Source organism: Triticum urartu, chromosome 3 (genome assembly GCF_003073215.2).
Source record: "Triticum urartu cultivar G1812 chromosome 3, Tu2.1, whole genome shotgun sequence".
Classification (NCBI taxonomy): Eukaryota; Viridiplantae; Streptophyta; class Magnoliopsida; order Poales; family Poaceae; genus Triticum; species Triticum urartu.
Genome location: NC_053024.1, coordinates 487,998,928 through 488,023,511, shown reverse-complemented (window position 1 = coordinate 488,023,511; position 24,584 = coordinate 487,998,928). Strand labels below are relative to the sequence as shown.

General features: G+C 43.6%; 3 protein-coding genes across 4 annotated transcripts; 1 reads left to right on the top strand and 2 right to left on the bottom strand.

Moving 5' to 3' along the window:
* The first annotated feature begins 279 nt into the window (after positions 1-279).
* Positions 280-4,284, top strand: LOC125544519 (serine/Arginine-related protein 53). Its single transcript, XM_048708241.1, has 6 exons — positions 280-930; positions 1,034-1,085; positions 1,399-1,497; positions 3,526-3,590; positions 3,699-3,869; positions 3,950-4,284. The coding sequence occupies exons 1-6, from the start codon at positions 349-351 to the stop codon at positions 4,016-4,018; spliced, it is 1,038 nt and encodes a 345-aa protein (XP_048564198.1). The 5' UTR covers positions 280-348; the 3' UTR covers positions 4,019-4,284.
* Positions 4,285-4,486: 202 nt separating this feature from the next.
* LOC125544517 (methionyl-tRNA formyltransferase) lies at positions 4,487-8,212 on the bottom strand. Of its 2 annotated transcripts, none has more exons than XM_048708239.1 (10): positions 8,008-8,212; positions 7,742-7,939; positions 7,535-7,637; positions 6,816-6,889; positions 6,634-6,738; positions 6,106-6,139; positions 5,783-5,883; positions 5,159-5,218; positions 4,899-5,096; positions 4,487-4,811 (listed from the first exon to the last, which is right to left on the bottom strand). In XM_048708239.1, the coding sequence occupies exons 1-10, from the start codon at positions 8,128-8,130 to the stop codon at positions 4,719-4,721; spliced, it is 1,089 nt and encodes a 362-aa protein (XP_048564196.1). In that variant the 5' UTR covers positions 8,131-8,212; the 3' UTR covers positions 4,487-4,718. The 2 variants fall into 2 exon arrangements, with proteins under 2 accessions (XP_048564196.1, XP_048564197.1); XM_048708240.1 differs by having other exon boundaries at positions 6,816-6,886; positions 8,008-8,211.
* Positions 8,213-14,901: 6,689 nt separating this feature from the next.
* On the bottom strand, positions 14,902-20,844 carry LOC125544516. Its single transcript, XM_048708238.1, has 5 exons — positions 20,577-20,844; positions 20,379-20,504; positions 17,934-19,456; positions 17,717-17,742; positions 14,902-16,034 (listed from the first exon to the last, which is right to left on the bottom strand). The coding sequence occupies exons 3-5, from the start codon at positions 19,423-19,425 to the stop codon at positions 15,303-15,305; spliced, it is 2,250 nt and encodes a 749-aa protein (XP_048564195.1). The 5' UTR covers positions 19,426-19,456; positions 20,379-20,504; positions 20,577-20,844; the 3' UTR covers positions 14,902-15,302.
* Between the last annotated feature and the right edge of the window lie 3,740 nt (positions 20,845-24,584).

The window sequence follows — 24,584 nt, the reverse complement described above, 5'->3', positions numbered from 1 at the left end:
AAAACTTATTTACGTCGTGCATACAAGGGAGGTGGCTACCCGATTTTATTCCTGGTCCGGTGTCCCGATCCTACTCCTCTGCTTCTCCCTGGTTCGACTCGGAGACGAGAGCGGGCCGCGGCCGCGAAGCGCGAGCTGGGCTTTGAGTCTTTGAAAAGCAAAGAGTAAACCCAGCCCACTGTATGGGCCCAAGCCCTATCGCGTTTGGTTTTGAGCCCAGCCCAAGCATCTCCCTAGTACTAGGAAGAAAAGAAAAAAAACTAGGAAGAAAAGAAAATCTCAAAAAAAAGTAGGAAGAAAAGAACAAAGAGTAAACCCAGCCCACTCGCCGGCGTCCCGACCAGCGGGATGGAGGAAGAGAAGGCGGCGGCGTACTACGACGAGCTCAACCGCAAGGGCGAGGGCGCCCGCCGCTTCAAGCAGGGTCTCGGCTTCTCCTCCGACGATCCCCAACCTGCCTCCTTCCCATCCAAGCCCTCCACCACCTCCTCCTCCTCGTTCCTCTCCGGCTTCGTCCGCGCCGGCGCCACCCCCACCCCCACCAGGCCGTCTCTGCCTCCCGAGGCCCCGCCCCGCCAGCGCCGTCGCTCTCGCTCGCCCTCCCCATCCCGTCCTCGGCCGCGGTCGAGGTCCCCGTCTCGCTCGCGCCGGCGCCGGTCAAGGTCTAGGTCCCGGTCGAGGGAGCGGAGGCGCCGGTCGAGGTCGAGGGAGAGGGGGGACCGCAGGGCGTCGCACCACCGGTCTAGGTCGAGGTCGCGCTCGCCGTTTCGCCGGAGTGGCAGGAGCTCACATGCCGAAGGCCGGCGTGACAGGCATGGGGATCGGCGGCGCGACGACGGCGGCCAGAGCCGTCATAGCTCGAAGGGGCGCGGCGGTACGGATGGCGGTAAAGTGGACTACTCAAGGCTCATTGAAGGATACGATAGGATGGTTGGTTCCATCTTTCAATTACTGCCTCGTAACTGTGCGATTGTGCAGCAGTGTTGTTTACCTGTGGTATTTTCGGAGTGATGAGCTGTTGATGTTCTTGCAGACTCCTGCTGAGAGAGTCAAAGCAAAAATGAAGCTTCAGCTTTCAGAGACAGGTATTGCCACATTCTTTTTTCCTGTTAATGAGCATTCCATGGATTATGCCCAATAGAGAGCGAGTACAGTGCGTGATCCAGCAGTAGTGCTTCATTCTTTTTTCCTGTTGATGAGCATTCCATGGATTGTGTTGCACGCACGAGTAAAATGCTATTCAAATACATTAGGGAAGACCCTTTGTTATATTTCATCTAATTCGTAGTTCAGCGCACACACAGTTATTGTGTAGGTTGTGTACGATCTGCGTGCCTTATGGCTGTTTTTTTTTTCATTGTTCTGAAGATTATATTGTTTATTTTCAATGTTTGACAGCTTCGAAGGATTCCACCCTCGGAACTGCCACTGTGAGTTGGGGGAGGTTTGAATTCAACAAAGATGCTCCACTTGATGAAGATGACAATGATGTTGAAGGTCAGGCTTCTTATGGATGCCTTTGAATTCAATAAGGATTCCTGTCTTTTTTAGTGAATTGATTACCCCCTCTATATGTGTAGCGAGTTCTTGTACCATTTTAGACACCCACCTACGGATCCAATATTAGTTTTTGAAAGTTCATATTGGCTGGGTACTTGACTATGAAGCACTGCTAGGATTTTGTAATCCTAGTTTAGGTTGTAGCCCTATGGAGCACCGATAAGGCGACACCTATACAGCGATACGGGATACGACAATTTCTAGAAACAGCAATACGGTGATACGGCGAGTATATGTAAATAATTAATAAAATGACATGTAATAAAAACAAACATAATGAAATGTGTGAGATGAGATCAAAATGTTGCCCCATTGGTTGCCTGATTGCCTTCATGCCTCTTTCTTTTCTAGTCTTGAATGATCATCCAGGTCCTCAACTCCTCATGGTGTATGCAAAATAGAAAATACATCACATGATATTAGACTTGATAATTTGAGATAGAGAAGCATGAAAAGTGGAAACATAAACATTAGCAAAGCAATTGCAAGCAGTAACATAAATAAGCTGTAGGCAGTAGCAGGCTAGCAGCAAAGCAATAGCAGGCACCAAGCAGCAACATCAGCAAGCTGTAGGCAGTAACAAGCAATAGCAAGCACCAAGCAGCAACATCAGCAAGCTGTAGGCAGTAGCAGCAACGCAGCAACATCAGCGAGCAACATTAATCTACATATTCTACAAGCAGCCACGAGCCAGCCACGCATAGCTCAATTCGTACTCCAGCTTAGAGTAACAACTAACAAGCAGTAGCAAGTAGTAGCCACTAATGATTGAAGACAAACAGATGAATGGATAGATCAACTAGAGAGTAGCAGTATTCGCCGGAGCTACTTACTTGCTGGCGGGTGGCGACTGACGGCGGCGACAGAGAAAACCGATTCAGTCGAGGCGGCGGCTTGGCGAGTCAACAGGGCAGCGAGCTGATTCCAGGCAGCGAGCGCCAGTATGCAGCGGCGGCGAGGCAAGTCCAGACAGCGGCGGTGAGGCAAGTCCAGGCAGGTGGCAGAGGCGGCTCGCTCATGCGCGTCTCCCCTGTCGGGCGAAGAGAGTGAAAGAGAGAGGAGGACAGATGCTAGGTTTGGTACTGGGCTGGACGTTTTCCCCTGTATCATGGGCAGTGAACAGCCCGTATCGGCGTTTTTTCTTCTTCTTTTTAATCAAAAAATATAATACTCGGGCCATACGCGTATCGCGGCCGTATCAGCCGTATTGGCGCCGTTCTGGACAGGGACACACCAGTTTCCTACGTATTGGTGCTTCAGAGGTGTAGCCCACATTGCAAGTCCGGATATAGCAAATTTCCCACATGAAAAATTAATTATGTTTTACACACCCTAGCCAAATTTCTCATCAGCACATTTTTTTAATCGATTTACCTTTTATTACCTGTGTTGCAAGATGCACTCTGCTCTAGGAAGGCAATATGACTAATTGTCACAATGTGTATAATTCCATCTGAGAAAGTGTATAGTTTACCATCTCCGGTTACAATTTGCACACGTAGTGAAGAGACCAAATGGTGTACTTGGTTGTTCTTGTTCTATTGTTCTATCAGGGTTTTATTGATGTAAAGTTGAGAATGGGTTTGGATCACACTTAGAATATAGTTTGTCTGTTATAGAGTTGATGCCGCTACACTTGGTTAATATACAGGTTTGGAGCACCCAGGATATGAGAATATAGTATACTGTGGTGTCTTTACTATGTAGTTTGTATTGACGATAATTTACAACAGCTAGTGCAATACGTCAACTATTCGACCAACACCTTTATTGAGCTCTGGTATGCATCTTTTGAAGGATGCAATGCATATTTCTTGTTCTACACTATGCAAGATATTTAGTACCCTGAGCTTGTAAGAAGCTTTGGTGTATGATTCTACACAGAAGTTTGAACCCTTCGTTTTGGCATGTCAATTTTTTTGTCTGATAACACATAATTTGTCTGTCCCTGCTCTCCTTTTTTAGTTGCTAATGATGATGCTACACTGGTTAAGCACATAGGGAAGAGCTTCCGACTTTCTACGGTGGAGGTACTTGTGCTATAAAATAGTGAATTTACAATGCTATATATTATATATTTTCCAACTTGTTCCTAACCAGCCGTATTTTGTATATGCCTTGTTGTTTGCATGTCATAGTCAAAGAATGAGAACATAGTCAGAGATGCACATGATGAGGCTATGTTTGGTGTACCTATGTCTTCGAATGTTGATACGGAAACATCTGAGGATGAGCTTAAAACCAATGGCGAAGGCAAGAAAGCTGAAGATGTTGAAGCTCAACCTAGCAGTTCCCTCATTAGCGATGAAGTAATCCCCCCTAGCTCTTCCATGCATTTTGTTTATTTCGGCGTGTGCCAAAAGATACTAATGAAACAAAGTTCTGTTAGGTTCTGGCAATGCAAAAGATGTCATGGAGAGAAAGGATGGAGAAGCTGCGGCAGAATTCAAATACATGAAGTTAGTCCTTGCTAAAATGCTGGATACTGTATACTTCCACATCTGCTGTTCTACTCATACACACGTTGTATTTATGAGTTGTAACATTAGGCAGCATTGTGTTCAGGTCGATGTTTTGCGTACTAATTCAGTGTAAGATTTGTTTAGCAAACTTACCGTTGAAAGTTGTCCATGTTGTGTTTCTAAATAGGTGAATGGTTATTGCAGTTTCACCAGAAAACATACTAATTGAACTGAATACAACAGTGCCGTTTGGAGCTGTCGACTGTTTTGTTATCGGCTTCTTGGATGTATGCTTTGCCGTTGCGAAAGTCACCCCTCATTGCATCAACTGTCAGTCTGTGAAGCCTAGCGATCACAGCCAATCATGATTGAATTCTCGAATGATGAAACCAACGTTATTCTGTCTCCATCATTCAAGGTAACATTGTATTCCTTTTACTAGAACTGGAAATAATACGGACAAGGATGACAATCTGGAAAATTATTGATTTGTCAAAAGAAAGTAAGGGCACAAAATCTTAATAATTTTCTTTACAAAAATTAAGACCATCTTTTTGCCCCCTGCAAATTTCTCTAAGGATAAATGTCAACAACCCTTTAACCCTGCAAGATGCATCTAAACCGAGCACGGCATATGGCCGTCTTGGCATTTGCATCCTTTGCACATGTGCTGCAAAATGAATGCAGATTTCTCTCTTATGTTGATTTTAATAGCTTCTGACCACGCAAACCATTCCAGAAGTCCCGAGCCGTGGTTACCTTCTTTCCAGGTAGCTGAAGCTCCAAGACCTAATATGCACATGACAACAGACAAATTTGAGAAGGCCATGAGCAAAACAAGCAGAATGTCATTGTTATGCCAAATGGAGTTCATACCTCAAGCCAAGTTGACCCACTGCAAGGAATGAGCAGCGAGTTCCCTGAGAATAGTATTTCATTTTCGTCTCCGACTTTGTCACAGGACGTGGAAACATTTGTACTGATAACCTTGATGTCTAGAACATCGGGTTCGCCATTTTGGTTCAGAAGTTGCAATTTTGCGCGGGTTCCTGGCCATCCTGCAAATGCTCGCACCTACCAGAGTTGGTTGGCAATAGCTTCCATGAGTACATTAATTAAAGATTCAGAAAACTCACCTTGTTATGGAGAACTTTAGCTTCTTCGTCAAATGTCAGCCAGGACTCGTCCGAATTCATCTGGAAACAGATGTTTTCATGATAAATTAGTTGGCTTGAAGTGCCAGTAGATTAAGGTTTTCCAGTCTCAGCAAGTGCATTATTGGAACAAATTAAAAAGAATGCTAGTTACAACCATACAAATACTAATATACGAAGAAATATGCCCTAACAGAACTTCAGTACACATCGTATAGAGTTACAGATGAACTTTAGAGACACAGGGTGGAGTAATGATCAGGTGATCGCAACAAATGGGCTTGCAATTCCCCACATAAGCTTATAGCTGCACTTGGAAGCAAACAGTGAATTTGATAAGGATTTTAGCAAGTCATCGCATATGAACTAAACTGCAGCAGGACGTTTCCCAAAGCTCATGCAACTTGTTTATTATTTATTTCGGTCAATGATGATTAACTTTATAGCATCAGGCTTGATGTTAGATTTTTTTTACTAGTGAATTTTGACAAAGACTAGTACCGAGGAATTCTATACCCATCTGCATATCAAAATACTTAATTGAGTTGCATCAATTAAAAAGGAAAAAAGAAAAATATCTTTGTAGCCACTCCTGTCCATTACTACCTTGGGCGCCAGTGTAGCTTTGGAGTCATCTTGTGGCTTTGCCTTTTGCTTAGCTGAACCATCAAGAACGGATGGTAGTTCATCCAGCAGTAGCTTGGACCCTATTAATACAACTTCAAAATTACCAAGTCTGAATAGTTCAAAATTATCCTAAAATGTTCTTAAGATATTCAACCTGTTTCTCTGTGAATTGTAAAGCATAATCAATTAATCAAGTCTATCTAGGAGAGGTATGCCAGTAGGAAGACCAACTCCATGTAATGACCATGGAAGAGATATATACATATCTTTAGTGATGGAATATGATCAGTTTGAGTTTATACCTATATTGAATAGTATAGCAAGCAGCTCTGGTGCCTACAAACAAAATGATAAAAGTTTATCAAACGCGACACTATGTAAAGCTGATAATCAAACAGCACAGCATCATCTGAAATTTAAATTATCTTCAGCTTCTAACATGAACTAACCCAACCCTTGCACAGAAGCATCATCCAGTAAATTAGCAAACAAATAACATATCATGCCAGTTTAAATATGGTGCTCCATGAAAAGTTTCCAATGTTAATCAGTCCTCATGAACACAGACAGACACCACACTAAAAGTATGATAGTGCATTCGAACTATTTTCATTCAACGAGCATCTATTTTCATTACCAAGAAAGGAATCCCGAAATGATGGTTATAATTTATAAAGAATAGCAAGCGAGAAGCCTCAGTTTTTCTAACTATTAGCATCAGCACAAAATGATTTCAGTAAACATATGACAGTGTCAAAGACTTGCAGAACTGCTTTTGCATAGCAGTCAAGATGGTCCCTCAAACTGGCACAAGAAAAAATATTATCTACCTTGATGCATTCATCGACAGAAAACCTTTCGCAAGCAATCACTGGACCTGCATCCAAGGCACGGACAGTATATGCAAGGGAAACACCTGTTTCTGCAACACCATCCTACAGACATAGTTGATAACTTGGGTATATGTCGTAATTTGACTGGCTCAGAATTGTAACAGGTGCATCATACAGACCTGCAATGCCCTCTGCACAGGAGCTGCACCGCGATATAGAGGCAACAAACTTGGGTGTATATTAACTGTACCTGGTATACAAGGAGACATGACAAATGATCAGGGTTCAAAGTTTCCAAACAACATTTTTGTAGCAAAATTCATTGTGCCACATATTGTTTCCTGGCAGGGTATGGTTAGTAACACTGGTTCCCCTAAGCTTGACTGGTACTGGCTGGAAGTTCGGTTTGTGGGGAACCAGAGCAGAATCAGATCTAGCATGAATCATCCGACAAAGCTTGATTTGAAATTATTTGTAAATGTATTGCCTAATAATGGTGATGTATGGACATCGAGTGATCGGTGGCAACTCTCTGGTAACCATTAGTTCTCCTAGTCGTATGAATGATGATGCTAGCATGCAATAAGCTGATATGAGGAGTGGATATTTGGGGAATGGGTGGATTCCATAAATATTGCAACCATTACAAAAATGGGTTAATGTGCGGTACCAATACCGTATGAAATAGACACAAAAAGACCTGATTTGGTTTTGAGCCACTGCAACAAAACTACCAAAGTCAAGCAAACATGTATAGTGAACTAAGTAGTAAAGTACAAGAACAAAATCTCAGTAAATGTTGCTGGATTCCTAGTGAACTAGCATTACTGTTTGAACGTGCAATTCGACTAAAACAATGGCAATGCTGGCAATTTGACAGACAGATTTCTGGACTTACCACATGGTGGGATATCAAGAAACCTCTGTGGCAAAATGTTCCCGTAAGCAGCAGTGATGCAAAGTTCTGGTCTCACCCCCTTCAAGTCAGACAGAAAGGACTCCTGCATTGCAAGACAAACCACTATGAGCTGCACATCCTCCTACATTCGGCACCACAATAGCCTCGATTTGGAGAAGACTAGGAGAACGGTTCTGAAGAAAGCACCTCCCCAGCGCGCTCGGGGGTGAAGATGAGGTCGCCAGGGAACCCTCGCTCGAGCGCGAGCTGCGCGACGGCCGACGGCAACAGCTTCCTCCCCCTGTTCTTGGCGGCCGGCGGCTGTGTCACGACGGCAGCGACCTGGAATGCGGAGTCGGGGGAGCTGGACGCGGCCAACAACGTGTCCAGGACCGAGGCAGCGACCTAAGGCGCGATCCGAATCCTCGAATGAGACACTGGACTGGACGCTGGGAGTTTGCGGGAGGTGGTACCTGGGGAGATCCCAAGAAGACGATGTTCTTCTTCTTGGTGCCGGCGGCGGCGGATGTGGCCGAGGCGGATTTGGCGGCGCAGCAGAAGAAGCGGCGCAGCAGCGGCGGGGAGCAGCGCGCCATGATTCCTTGGAAATTTGGGATAGGGATTTGGGGCCGAAGGAACAGAAAACGGTGACGCTAAATCCTCATGCTCTCATTGGAGACTGGAGGGCCAAGATTGGATTCAATTTGTTTAACTTTATTTAATACTTCCTCCGTTCTAAAATAGATGATCCAACTTTGTAGTAACTTTATACTAAAGTTAGTATAAGGTTGAGTCATCTATTTTGGAACGGAAGGAGTATATAAAAGATGTTAGTCTATGTTCCAAAGAAAAGATGTTAATCTATTTGATTCCCTTGATTCAAAGGATTTCTTATGAGCTTTGGAGGATAGATTGTTATGATTTTTCTACGTGGACTATTTGCTTTGTAGGATTATAAATTCCTTTTTTAATGATTTTGTTTGCACTATGTTTCAAAGAAAAAAGAGGTAATAATACTAGTGGTGCTTGAACTTGCCCTGGATGTTCACTTTAGTGCCTGAACTTGAAAAATACGTTAAACTGTTTCTCAAACTTGGCATGAACGTGCAAATACGGTACTAATCTTATTTGTAGACGTAAATTGTGCGGACGTGGCACCATATTTGGCTGACTTCGCATGGGGCCCACTTGTAGAGACGAAAAAAGATTTTTAGAGAATACCATGTCTATATGACTAGTGGGTCCTGCTTGTCAGTTCATAAGGAAAATTGAAAGAAAAATATTGTGGCCCAATAGGATGTGAACCTGCGACATCAAGTAGGCTAGTGTCATGTGGTAGCCACTCCATCCAAACGCTTTAATTCCCAAATATGGCCCCTTATATTACTGTACTGTAAGTTAAAATGCATGTGTTGCTTAAATGGGCTGCAGTTAGTACGACCCATTTAGTACTTTTTTTTACAAAAATTGTAAAACTCTGCTTAAATTATAATCGTAGTAATACAAACTATACCACTCTGCATTTTGCACATGTTAACATCAATATATTATAATCATAATAATAAACTTAGATTCAAATAAACATGTGGTATTATTAATTACTTCATGGTAAATAAATATTCATGTGCATGTATTATTTTGAAAATTCTATAAACCAAGCCCCATGCCATGTCATGGGTTATAAATATTTGTGGTACACCTCGTGGTACACAAATTTCCATGCACAGATAAAATAAATATGTAGATGTATAATTATTCAAATGTATGAATAATGAAAATAATATTTACGAACTGTAATTTTTTAAAGAAATTTTTAATATTTTATATTATACAAAGATATTTATACTTAATACTATATATTATTTCAATTATCTGAATGTTTTAAAAATAGTACATTAATATTTTTAAAATTACATGAACATTTATAAAAGTTATTTATTTAATTTTTTGATAAAATTTATAACTGTTAATACCACGTGAATATGTGAACTTAATTTGTATTACTGTGATTTATAATTTACAGATATTTTATAGATCGGTTTTTAATAACATGTGTTAAATTGGCCACACTGACTCCAACCTACTCCCTCCGTTTCAAAATATTTGTCTTTTTAGTGATTTCAAATGGCTATCACATACGGATGTATATAGACATATTTTAGAGTGTAGATTCATTTATTTTGCTCCGTATGTAGTCACTTATTGAAATCTCTAAAAAGACAAATATTTAAGAATGGAGAAAGTATTTACATAGCGCAAATGTTTACCTTACAGTACGTTAAAACGAAGGAGCCACAGTTATCAAGTTAGATCTGTCCAGTAGAGTGGCTAGCATAGCAAGTGTACACACATAAGGGTGCAGGTTTGATTCCTGGTGCCCACAGTTTTTCCACTAGTTTTCATTATCACTGATAGGGCAGGACCAGTAGTCATACAGACATGGTATTCAGCTAAACATGTCAGCACACTTTACGTCTATAAATAGAATTAGCACCGTATTTGCACGTTTATGCCAAGTTTTAAAACCAGTTTGACGTATTTTTCAAGTTCAGACACTAAAGTGAACATCCATGGCAAGTTCAGACACCACTGATGTTATTACCTCAAGAAAAAAAATACAACTACTTAGACCATCTACAATCAGACTTGGCAAATCCGCTCCCTAAATGTACGCGGGAGCATTCAGACACTTTTGCTGACAGCGGACCCTCATTTCTCCTCCTGGACAATCACACTCCTAGTATCCAAACTCTCATTTTCTTGCAAAATCATGCACGCCCATTATATAACACAAATTCGTCATCAATTCAACAAATTGACAAAGCAAAATAACCATAATTCAACAATTCAACACATGCCAAAATAAAATTCAACAATTCATGCATAGATAGGCGACACATGAATGAATCAAATGTCTCCATTCTTGCACTCGTTGATCCTTTTTATATATAAATAGTGAAAGTGCGTTATATCGACTAGAGGGGGGTGAATAGGCGATTTTTATGAAAGTCTTCAAAACGTGGGAGTTATGAAGACATACAGTGAAGATTATGCCTATTACTATGCAGCGGAAGTTAGATTACACTAGGCCAGCCGTTATGAAGCCAAACAGATCATACATTCACGTTGTGAAGACAAAAGATAAAGCAAGCATGCAATGGCTTCATAATGAATAACAGTAAGTCAAAGGAAGTGAAGATGAAACCAGTGACTCGTTGAAGACAATGATATGTTGGACCAGTTCCAGTTGCTGTGACAACTGTACGTCTGGTTGGAGCGGCTAGGTATTTAAACCAAATGACACACAGTCCCGGACACCCAGTCAAGGACACTTAGTCCAAGACACCCAGTCCTCACCGTTTTCTCTTTGAGCTAAGGTCACACAGACCTCGCCCAATCACTCTGGTAAGTCTTCAAGGTAGACTCCCAAACCTTCACAGACTTCGTTCACTGGCAATCCACAATGTCTCTTGGATGCTCAGAACGCGACGCCTAACCGTCTGGAGGATGCACAGTCCTCAAGTGTAATAAGTCTTCAGATCACACAGACAAGGAGACTTAAGTGATGCCCAATTTACTCTGGCTCTGGGTGGTTAGGGCTTTTCTCCTCACTAGGAATTTTTCTTTCAAAGGCTTCGAGGTGGGTTGCTCTCAAACGACAAAAGCCGTGCATTGAAATCTGAGCAGCCAACCGTTTATGGTTGTGGGGGTGGACTATTTATAGCCACTTGGCAACCCGACCTGATTTGTCCGAAATGACCCTGGGTCACTAAGGAACTGACACGTGTACCAACGGTCGAATTTTGAACTCACACGGCAACTTTACTTGGGCTACAAGTAAAGCTGACTTGTCTGACTCTGGACAAGATTTGCTCTCATAGTCTTCGCTCGAAGACATAGGATTTGAGTTAGGCATCACTTCAGTCATTCTGTCTGGTTCTCTTGGACCCCACTTAACAGTACGGTGGTTCCTACGACACAACATAAATGAAATGAAACTACGAAGGATCTAAGTCTTCGAGTTCCATAAGCTTCATAGGGAGTCTTCTCATGTCATTGTCTTCAATATGAATATCTTCATAAACCACCATTGTCTTCAATGTCTTCATACATTTTTAGGGGTCATCTCTGGTAGTAAAACCGAATCAATAAGGGACTTCTACCTGTGTTTTCCTGCAATTCTCACAAACACATTAGTCCCTCAACTAGGTTTGTCGTCAATACTCTAAAACCAACTAGGGATGACACTAGATGCACTTACAAATAGGCGATACACGAATGAATCAAACATCTTCACTGTTGCGCTCGTTGATCCTCTTCTTCATGTTGATGAACCACTTCTTATCTTCCTCATCCAAGAGGCTAGCGTCCTACAACATGATTCTTGACTCCTCAGTTTCCCTCGCAAGCATCAACTTCTCTCTCTTGAGCTCGATTCCTTGCATTGTCGTCGCATTTCCATGCTCTCTTTTTTGCATATTTCTCTTGCTTCTCCAAGTTGGGACAGCCGGGGCGCTCATAGACTTCGCCGAGGCATCTTCCATGGCAGTGATGGGGGATGGGGTACTCAGTGTCAACATCTAGGATCACGGAATCAGGCAGTGGACAAAGAACGACGGCGCGAACATGGAGCAAGGGTGGAGGAGGGAGATGGCTCAAACGCGGGAAAGGGAGGACTGAGGTGGAAGAGAGGCGATCAATTTGGAGCGGATTTGAGATAGGACGGGCCGGGCGTCTGTATACTCGCCCCACATATGGGCTGCGTTTGAAGGAGTGCCGATCAGTGCGAACATTTGGGTTGGCTATGCGGGATCCAATTGAGTGACTTTTTTCCGGACTGGGTAGTGACTGGGTTGTCCATCCGAACATTTGAGAGGAGCTTGATGGGTCCAGTTGTATATACTCTTAGATGGAAAAAAGTTCTTGCTTTTCTGGACGCAGTCAAAAGAATTGTCACACTATAATTAATCATGTACACTTAGAGTGGGCTCTAAGTGGGCATGACACTGGCTTCCTATATTTTTCTTATTTATGCGCCTTGAGAGTCCTATCAATCAAATAGGGGATATAGTTACAACAAATGACTCTTCCCAAAATATATGAATAGATAGAAAATTTAGGGTATATAAAGAAACCTAAAGAAAAAAAAAGGACCGCAATATCTGAGTGTTTTCTTCCTCAGCGTTTGTCAAGCTTGTCATGCCTAATCAACTAAGTTGCCATGATAACTTTGTAGGGTTTGTGGAGGCGAAAATTGCCATGTAGCATAAAAAGACAAAAAACTTGCCACGTTGCATAGAGAAAATGCCATTCATTTGATCGTGATCCGACGGATTTGAGGGCGTTCACTGGATCCCAAAAAATCTGACTTTCGCCAATTATCATTTCCCGAAGAAAACTTATAGGACTCAATCATGCAATCAAACAATTCACATAGAAATAATTCTTAAGGATTATTCTAACAAAATTACTTTGCACACAATGGGTGCGTGGCTGATTTATGAACGATGCGAAATCGGACGATGTCCTGTAGTTTGCTTCCTCGCACCAATGGCTTGATTAACAGGGTCTATAGCAACGTTCTTATTCTAATGAGTCAACATTCAGGAAAATTCTTTTAATCAAAGAAACCTAGGTCTCATGCGGATAAAATAAAGGCACATAAAATGAGACGATGTCAGCTTTATCTTAAGTCACCGGAGGTCCTAATTTTTTGTTCTCCACATGTTAAGGTAATCAAAGAAACCTAGGTCTTAAGTCTTTTAAAATGCACATCCTAGTTCCTATTTGATCTCCAACCCGCGTTGTCTAGATAGCATGTCACTTCAACCACCACAATATAGACCCCTCGACAACTAAAGAAACATAGACCTCTTGGAAAATCATCTCTTCCATTTGTACAGCCTTGCTCTCTGTTCTAATTTTAAACAATGTGTGTGCCCTCGGCGCAACAGATGCACAGAACATGCACAAACACGCATCACATGCATTTAGGGGCAAAGCCAGGATTCACACATAAAGGGGCGAGTTTGCTCATGGAGGGGGCAAGCTCTCATGGCGTGAGAGAAATTGGCGGCAACCACCACTATCACTAGTTCACTACCACAGAAGAAGTAGCAGTTTGTTGAGGGGTCTAGCCCCACCTCCCTCATCTTCTCATGTTTGGCAGCTCACCAACAGCTAGCCACCATGCCGCGACTGAACTGGCTATGTTTCATCACACTGTCTGAAAGGACAACCTCTCGCTCGTTGCTGCCTCCCCCTAGCATGGACCGTCCCCAAGGCAACTAGGCCCTTAGCTTCAATGTGCGCATGCTCGTCGCCATGATCGTCGTGCTTCTCAAGGCCATGGAGGGGGAATGGTTCGTCCACGTCATCGAGATCTCCGGGCCACCAGCAAGGTCAATCAGCTCCACGAGCACCGACATCTCTGCCGCTGCGGCCTGGACCATGTCTCCTCTAAATTACCTTCCCCTGCTAGACCTTGGTAGCAGGTGATTTCGTCCACGCCCACCCGAAGCACAATGTGCCCAAGATGGGGCTGACCATATTAGAGACGAAGGGCATGTTTCGTTCAGACGGAAATACGGACCTCTGACAAATTCCATCTGATTGAAGGACCGCGCCAACATGCCAACGCCAGTTCCACTTACCAACAACAATGTCATGTGCGTCCAACACCAAGAGAACGTTGAAGGGGTCGATGACCTTCAAAGCGACGCCCCACGTGGGGGGGGGGGGGGGGGGGGGGGGGGGGTGACATGGAAACAACACCTTCGCCCGACCTACACTGGAGTCTTAGACTTTCGCCTGTAGAACATGACCGGGGGTGGAGGGTGAGGAAGACACTCCACAACCTCCTTTCCCCCTCACACACACATTGGAGGAAACGAACGCCCACGAGCACCGTGTTGCCAATCCTTTCGCTCGGAGCAGTCCAACCCCACGTGATCGGGCAGCACATCGGCACCAGCCAATGTGATGGTGTCGCCGCCATCACGCAGGAGCCATCAACCTCCCCAACGGCCAGGCAGGAAAATATCTTATGCTCCTGGAGCACCTAAGTTCCCTAGATCCCACAGGGAGAGCTCGCACGAATTTGCAGAAAGCCCACAACGAGTCTCGTCATTACACACAAGTCCAGCAATCATTCGATCTATATCCGAGCTTGCGCTACTCCAGGAGCACAGGATATTCACCCACAGCCGGACCACCGGTGAGCCCCGGCGGGCTGGATCCAGCACCATTGCTACGCCAGACGGCTTCTGCTTCATAAGATTTAGAGTTTGCGCTTCAAATATTTATCAGGATTGGGTCCAGAAAACATTAGAGTCTAAACTTTTATCCTTCCAGCAGCTCCGAAGAAAAGCACAGCGACAATGTAACTCTTTTTCTTTTCCCTTTTTTCTGGAAGCAACAAAAACGTAACTCGAATTCAAGTAGAGCAAACATAAACTGAATGCAACCTCTACAGTTATGAATATCTGTTTGGTTACGGTACACAAATATGGCACCCTTCAGACGATGGAAAAAGATATCCATCCCAGGAACCTTACAGAATCAACACATCAATCTATCACACTGTGATTGGTAGAAACCACACATATTTTTCTCTCCTTGGAATGATATTCACACTACCATGTTTTTCTCTTCTTCTGTGAGGAAACAATCATACACATTGCCATCAGCGTAGCAGTGCAGTTTCTCTCCTGCATGCAAATTTTAACCCACAGCCGATGGCCGGTCTTGAATAAAGCCGGACAGGCACTCATAAGCCCTCTGTCTTCCAGACTACAGAAGGACCCCTCTTCTCAAGTTCACAAGGGCGGAGCTTGTTCATTACACGCCCCATCATAGCCATCGCTGCGATGCTTGGAAACTGACCTTCAAGACAATCAGGTGGTGTGTTAGACTTTCGCGATTGCTTTCCTGGACTCGAAGCTCCATGAAAACTAGGGGTGCCACCTTGGCACCACCTCCCTATCCAGTGATTAAGACTTTTTGTTGACATAGGAGACGCATCTTGGTTTTGTTGGTCCATCAATGTTTCATGCACCACTTGGTCCTCAACCTGTTTGATCATGCAAGCACTGTCCCTCTTATAATCAAGCACTTGACCAAACACGGTACATGCCCCTCCAGGAGTTGCTATGTCTCCAGTCTTTGGTTTCTTGGAACAAGGAACATGTGGATCTGAACTATCACATTTCAGGCGTTTCAGCCACTTGTCATTTGGATCTGAGCATACTGGTGACTCAGTTGGAGCCTTGGAAATCGGATTTCTCATTCTGCTCATTTGAAAAAGAACTAGATCCAAATTCATGCTTGACGTTTTGGGTATGCTCCATTCTTTCTTACTAGCACAAGTTGCTTTGGAATAAGAGTTTTGATGCTCCGAGCTCATGTTGATTGTTTCATTTCCTTCACAGCAGCTTGATACTCTTTTAGTTGAGGAGGAGACTACCCGTTCAGTTTTTTCCGAGTCTGGGTAACCAGAGTCCTGTGGAACAATTGTTAGTTAGAAAACATTCATAATAAGTTGCACCTTTTCCAATATAAATAAAATGCTTTAGTTCTAGGGTTCCTGAAGCTGGTTAGACTATGAGCAACAGAAAGTTAAATGTACATGAATATACTAAATTTAACAAATGGTCATATTTCAATGAAGTTATAATGTGGCAAACGAGATTCTGGAGTAGGAAAAGGATTCCACCAAAGACAACTAATTTTATGATCTTCAATGAGCAGACGTTGTGGGTGTTAGTACGTGCATCAAAGGAGCACTAGCTCCATCATGACCGGTCGGACTGAAAGTGCATCATAGGCCCCCGTAGTGAATTTTGATGATTTATGACAACATGATTAGGACAGGGGTGCGTGGAAGTTAGCTATCCACGTGCCAGAACCATGAGTTGGTTTCGAGATCTTAACTTGAACCAAGTGTGGAGAATGTTTTTTTGCTTAAATACTCAAACGCACTTGGTCCAAATCTTCCACAAAACCTGAGAACCTCTCAGTGATCCCTGATCAGAGCTGCCGAGTGTGTCATTCGGTCCCTCAGTGAGTTGAGAGAGTGGCACCAGTGCGTTTGGACCCTCCAAGCGAGGCGTCCGGATATACCAGGATGCTACAGAGGCCAACCGCTAGCGTTTGGCGTATCCGAGTGAGCAACACTCAGAACCTTTGAGACTGTGTAGCGTGGATCTTAGGTTTGGTTCCGTCTCTCCGAGATGGATAAATCCATCCGGACAAGCCGAAAGTAAGTACTCCCTCCGATCCATATTAATTGTCGCTGCATGTGTAGGAAGGGGAGCATTGGCGCAGCAATAAAGGTGTAAAGCTGTTGCCTTGTGACCATGATGTCACGGGTTCGAGTCCTGCAAATAGCCTGTTACAGAAATGTAGGGAAAGGCTGCGCCCAAAAAGACCCAAAGTGGTCGGACCCTTCCCCGAACCCTACACAAGCGGGAGCTACGTGCACCGGGGTGCCCTTTTTTAGAAATGCTTGTGTAGGTTCGTAGGCCTCTTACAGAAATGCAGGGAAAGGCTGCATACAAAAGGCCCAAAGTGGCCAGACCCTTCCCCGGACCCTACTCAAGCAATCAGAGTTATGTTCTTGAAAGGTAGGAATCTTTGGCAGCATGTTGATTTACAGTAGCATGCAAAGTGCGATTTTTTTAGAAAAGAAGATACATTTTTCACCTTTCAACTTTGAATTCTGAAACCAGTTCTTCTAATCCTGAAGTTTTCCAAATTTATTTGCATGTCACTCCCATTTCCTGATATTTTTCCGACCTCTGAAATAAAATAAGACATTCTGTTTTCATCTTTTTTTATTTTAATTCATTTTCCTGAACTCCCACCACCACCACCCCCCCCCCACCCCCCCCCCCCCCCCCCCCCACACACACACGCACGCACGCACACACACAAAAATTAAGCAAACATGGATTTTCTAAGTTCTTTCCCGTCTGATTGATATGTTTGTATTTTCCCTTTTTTACATGTTTCTGATTTTTCATGATTTCCTTGATCTTTTTTTTTCTTTCCTAATACAAGAATAAAGTCATATACTACTAAATAATCTTTCATGACTGCATAAATGCCTTCATGTTTCTTGGAAAACCAGACTATCTTTTGGTTGCATATAGTAAATTAACATAAAGCAAAGTGGAATTGTACCTTTTGTGTTGACGTTGAAGCGAACCCTGCAAAGAAACCAGAACAAACAAGTCATTAACATTACAGTGAGCAGAGGTAGTGCAAGAATGTATGTAGATTATCAGATGGCATGTTTTGACACAAACAACCTGACAAATACGTAAGTTCTGTCATCCAGGTGCACCAGAAGTTCAGAAGGTAAGTCAAGTTATACTAGATTATTTCATAACCGTCTCACCTGCTATGGATTTTGATGCATCATGAGTATCGCTGTACAATGTATCTGTTTTTGTCGAGAACTGTTTCTGTGTTTCCAATGAACATCTGCTTGTGTTACTGCGAGAATTCACCGAATATGTTGGATCTTTGGAGCATGTGAGATGTGATTTGGATGGTACTGTCAACATTTCAAATAAGCAGGACCCTTTTTGCTTGCTATTTGTCAATTTTTGCCTTGGTGGTTTTCTACAAGCTAGTGCTTCACCTTTGCTCTTCATTACTGGTGCCTTTTCAATTTTATCCAGTAACTTGGAGATCTCTGTGAAATTCACAGCAGAATCCACTTTGCGATATTGTTGTTCACCCTGTAACAAATTAGGAAATGTCACACCTTGGCCATTAATGTCCATATCAATGCCCTTGCCAATGGAAGAAGCATAAACTGATTTCATCTGGTATTCTCTATCTAATGCTGGCTCATAAAATACTACTTCCTCCAAATCCTGTTGTTTTTGGCATCTTTCAGATGTTCCTAACTTATGTTCCAACAAAGGTTCAACAATTTCATCGTCTTTTCTGCTTGCTGAAAATATGTCATTATTCTTGCTAGACTGATAAGGTGACCCTTTTGATGGGCTACCGAGGGAGTTAGTTTCATCCTTACTGCAAGAGCACGATTCTTCAACTGACAAATGTGCTTTCAGATTTCTTCCTGCATGGTCGGAATTGAGACCGAGACAATCATCTTGATGAGGTTGGATGACTGCTGCAGATTTACAGTGCGTCATATTTTCATCAGATACTTGGTGTGTGTGGAACTGATATTCCTTTGATGAAAATGCCATTGTATTAGACGCAGATATATTCGCCTTCAAATTATATTGTGGGACAAAAATTTTATCAGATGACGCAGAAAAAGCAGACCGTCTTGGGTTGAGTATACTGTCAATTTTCCTATTGATTGCAAACATAGGAAAATGACTCCATTCTGAACTCAGATTGTCAGAGCTCAAAAGTTTATGAGAATCCACAGATAAATCTGAAGGCTTATGTACAGAAAATCTTTCTGATATCACTGTCTTAGCAGCATATACATTCAGATTTTTCTGTACCATAGATCTTTCGAAAGGTCTATTAAACTGATCAGTATTCTTGCATTGAACTTCTTGGCAAACATCATGTGCTACACCCCACATATTAGAACTGAATTGCTGTGTATTCCCGGAAGATGCACCTCCATGGCTAACTCCAACCATCAACCTTTCAGCCATCCTAGCTTTCATGAGCTCAAAAGGTAAATTCCCACAATCTTTTGAATATCCGACATCATCGATTTCCTCAAACGGACTACAGCTCTTGCTATTTTGAGGTTCTGCACTGTGGCCATCTCTTGTCCAGTGTGCCATCCACAGGGAGTGCTTGCGGTAAGATGATTCTCTGATATCACTTTTGCTCAGCAGAAGTTCAAAGTCTTCATTCTCACCAAATCTTTTGGAAGCACCACCTGACATGAGTTTAGTTTAAGAAAATTGCCTGAAACTTCTGCAGCAAACAGGAAAAGAATGGTAGTAAGTCATTTTGTAGTGTGATATACCTGTCTATGCCAAATGAAACCAGTATATAGAAGAAAAGAAAGAAAGAGCTGGAGGACAACAATAGCTGTTAAAATTTACACAAATTGACACACGTAAATGTGAATTTGCACATTTTGCACAAAGGCGAAATATAGGGTTGATAGTTCAAACTTCAAATCACCCATTTAGCACAAATTATGAAAAGTACCACCACTTTATTAAGATAACAGTAACTTCGATTGTACTTGACATGTTCTACAGCATGTTACAGATTGGTACCAAATAGCAAGGACAAGATTAGTAAAATAGTAAACTTTGACGGTCTTACCAAAGTCATTCTGATAGTTCTTTTTATCCCATTCTATGAAGTTGGACTGTCAGGTCATGAAACTTGTTCTACAACATGTTATAGATTGTCACAGTACCAAATAGTAAGGACAAGACTACTAAAATGGTAAACTTTGACCATTCTATGAAGTCATTCTGATGGTTCTTTTAAGTTTTAATCCCATTCTATGAAGTTGGACTGTCATGTCATGAAACTTGCTCAGACTCTTGTCATGAAACGGCGTAAAGTGAACGAATCTATGACTAAATAAATACAGTACAATACTACTAGTAGAGAATATTTTTTGCGGGGTCTATCCAACAATGTGGCAAACAACACAGGATAGACGTCACGAAAATACAAGGCATGGTAGAACTCAGTGAGATGCACACTTCGCAGAATTATGGAGGGCACAAGGGAAGGGGAACCATGGAGGTGCTTGTTAATTGTTAGTATAACTTTCAAGGAACCCCGAAGCTGAGACTGGTAACATGAAACAAGAAATCTACAGCAAATAAGAACAAGTAGCCATTCAAGAGAGAACAGGGAAATTCTGAATTACCTGGGCGACCGCTCGCCTCCTTTCTCCGACAGAATCAGATCAGAGCGCCTCAGCCGCGACTTCAGAAACCGCCAAGCTCCGGCAAGAACAGTCCGGCCAAGAACCTAAGCCGTTCGCTCGGGGCTCCTATGGTCCAGAACTACTCAGAAAGGCTTAAAAGACCACAAATTAGCAACTAGCGGCGGCGGGCGGCGGCACCTGTCCGTGAATCCACTTGCGCCACAGCCAAGGGCTAGCACGGCCGAGCGCTCAGCCCCGCCACTCCTTTCCCGCTCCGCGCGCCGCCGTCACAATCGCGGAATAAAAACGTGTGGGCGCGCGACGAGGCTTTCCGGCGGGGAATGATTCCTCTCCCTCTCCGCCTCGCGCAGGATTAGGGAGGAGAAACTGTGGTTGGTTGGTACACATACGGCCGCGTCTTGTCGCCATTAAAGGCGTAGGATGGCGGGGAGAGGAGTGGAGCGGGGAGGACGGTGGAGCAGCCGGGGTGACGTAGCAGCTTCTCGGCCATGTAAACACTGGCAGGTGCATGATTTCTTTTTTGGATCCAGCCAGTCAACAAAATATCTCGGCGCGCTTTGCGCTTTTTCTGAGGCTCCATGCCGGCGATATTTATGGGTGCCACGTACCCTGCCCAATCTACTATTCAATGTATGTATATATCTCCCAGCCTGTCGGGTGCTGCCACGGTGCCACCAGTCCGAGGCTCCCAGCCACCCAGCCAAATCATCAGGACTCCTTGATTCAAAGAAATTTGAGTAAAATGCACTGGTGGTATTTGAACTTACTAAGAAAGCATGCTTTGGTCACTGTATTTCAAAATACGATTAATACGGTCACTTAATACGTCTACATGTGATTGTACGGTCATTGTTTTACGCCACTCGTCGCCGCTCCATTTGACCACTTGTTGACCAATCCGAGGCGACAGCTGGCGTTCGCGAGGGGTTCCGCAGCATTTTTACAAGGAAATCCTTGGCTGGCTCTGTAATTCCTCCTATCTCCTTGTCTATTCGGCTACGATCATAACGAAAGGGGAGGAGGTAAAAGGGGAGGAGGGAAGGGCGATCGTCGGCGGCACCGCACCACCACCATTGGAGTCGCCGCAGAAGGGCGAGAGCCGCCGCGCAGGCGCGATGCATCTCATTGCTGGAGCCGTTTTGTCGGGATGTCGCATGTTCGTCGCCCCGATGGTGCTCCGCCGCCCAACTACGGTAAGCCCTCACCTCGCCCCGCCATGGTTCTTGCGCTGTAAGCTATAGGGTCTGTGTTTGTTAGTCAGATACGCCCATCTGTATTTTGAAGATTTGCCTAGGGTTTTTTTACCACGATTTGGGGGTTTCAGCGTATAGGGTTTTGGGTTTGGAGAAGGTGGTTGTTTGTAGGTTATTTGGGGCTGAAAGGTGCTATATGTTGCTGCATGTTGAAGATGTTGGTTGTGTAGGTGAATTAGATACTCAAAGGTGGTTGCTTGCATCTATTTCTTGCAGATTATGTAGAACAGAAATTCTGAAACTCAGTTGTGCTCTGTTTTGATGTATGCAGATAAGCGCAGCAAGAAGTTTTCAGTTCAGTTTAACCATGGTGGTTATTTCCTTGGGCAAGGTAGCAATCGTTCATATGTCAATGGTCATCAATTGTGGTACGATGAAGTAGATGCAGATACTTGGTCTCCAATCATGGTTGAAAACCTAGTTGAAGAGATAGGATGGGAAATGGCAGGCAGGCTGAAGGTATATTACTGCATTCCCATTATGTCAATCAAGAGTAATGGGTTGAGAGAAATCAGAGGAGATAGTGACACATATCAGATGCTCACATTTGTGTCACTTGGGCATTACTCATTTAGTTTGTATCTTGACCATGAGGAAAGTTTGAATGCAAACTTGACAGAAGATGATGTGGTCAATTTCCCAATAAGGCAACTACCTCAAGTGCTTAGTCCTTGCAAGAGTAAACCAAATGAGCCACAAATTGCAGATATTGATGTTGAGCCTGAAGATGCAAATATGCCACACCCAATTCCTATACAGGTAGTGTATCCTCGAGAGCATGCAGAAGATGATGGTGTAAGCAACTATGTGTTTGCAAAAAGGAAAGCATCTTATGTCAGTGAAGATGTAAGTGTGGAGGAGCCAGATGTGATCCAGCCAACAACAAATGGTGATGATGATGATGATGTTGAAGGTCAAGGTGAATGTGGTAGAGGAAGATACTGCAAAAGGAAAAACAGACAGTGCAACTCATCTGGACGAGCAAGTTATGAAATGGAAACAAATGAGAGTGATTCAGATGACTCCAACTTTGATCCTGGGGCCATAGTGGATAGTGATTATGATATTAGTGATGGTGAAGATGATCTGTATGCTGATAATGTGGATATGGATGAGCCTGAAGACAGAAAGTTGAAAGAGAAGCAGAAGGAACAAAAAAAGAAAGTGCTTGTTAAAGGAAATGAGAAAGAAGCACATGAGCCAGTAGCACATGATCCTGAAGATGAGTTGTATGAGTTAGAAGGAGATGACTTATGGGCCCCTGATTCAGATGATGAAGAAATTTACATAAAGTTCAAGGCATTTAGAGCTCAGGACCTACACTGCCCCAAATTTCATGTTGGGCAAGTCTTCCAGACTGTTGAGTTACTCAGGAAAGCAATCAGGGAATACAGTTGCAAGAACAGAGTTGATGTGAAGCTCCTTGTAAATGATAAGAAAAGGGTGAAGGCAACTTGTGATGAGGATTGTACTTGGTACCTTTGGGCCTCTTATGATAGTAGGACAAAGTGTTTCATGGTCAAGAAATATGTACATGAACACACATGTACCAAGAAGTGGAAGATCAAGGCTTTCACTGCTCCTTTCTTAGCACAGAAGTACCTTGAGAGCTTTAGGGCAGACCAAGATATGAATCTGAGGAACTTTTCAAGAGTAGTTCAGAAGGAATGGCATATGACACCATCTAGGATCAAGTTGCAAAGAGCTAGAAGGCTAGCAATGAAGATTATATATCGTGATGAAGAGGCCCAGTACAATTTGATGTGGGGCTATGGAAATGAACTTAGGAGAAGTAACCCAGGCAGCTCATTTTTTGTCCAACTTGATGATCAAGCAAGGTTCAGCAAAGCATATATGTGCCTGGATGCTTGCAAAAGAGGTTTTCTTCAGGGGTGTAGGCCAATGATATTCATTGATGGATGTCATACTAAGACAAGGTATAGAGGACAGCTACTAACTGCTGTGGGAATTGACTCAAATGATTGTATTTTCCCTATTGCTATTATTGTGGTTGAAGTGGAGGACAAGCCTGTTGGGTTTCGTAGTAATTTCAAAAAAATTCCTACGCACACTCAAGATCATGTGATGCATAGCAACGAGAGGGGAGAGTGTTGTCTACGTACCAACGCAGACCGACTGCGGAAGCGATCACACAACGTAGAGGAAGTAGTCGTACGTCTTCACGATCCAACCGATCAAGCACCGAAACTACGGCACCTCCGAGTTCGAGCACACGTTCAGCTCGATGACGATCCCCGGACTCCGATCCAGCAAAGTGTCGGGGAAGAGTTCCGTCAGCACGACGGCGTGGTGACGATCTTGATGATCTACAGCAGCAGGGCTTCGCCTAAACTCCGCTACAGTATTATCGAGGAATATGGTGGCAGGGGGCACCGCACACGGCTAAGGAATAGATCACGTGGATCAACTTGTGTGTCTAGAGGTGTCCCCTGCCTCCGTATATAAAGGAGTAGAGGGGGGAAGGCTGGCCGGCCATAGAGGGAGGCGCAGGAGAGTCCTACTCCCTCTGGGAGTAGGATTCCCCCTCCAATCCTAGTCCAACTAGGATTCCTTGGAGGGGAAAAGAGGAGGAGGGGGCCGGCCACCTCTCCTAGTCCTAATAGGACTAGGGGAAGGGGGGGGCGCAGCCCATCTAGGGCAGCCCCTTCTCTTTTCCACTAAGGCCCACTATGGCCCATATAGCTCCCGGGGGGTTCCGGTAACCCTCCCGGTATTCCGGTAAAATCCCGATTTCACCCGGAACACTTCCGATATCCAAATATAGGCTTCCAATATATCAATCTTTACGTCTCGACCATTTCGAGACTCCTCGTCATGTCCGTGATCTCATCCGGGACTCCGAACAACCTTCGGTACATCAAAATGCATAAACTCATAATATAACTGTCATCGTAACCTTAAGCGTGCGGAC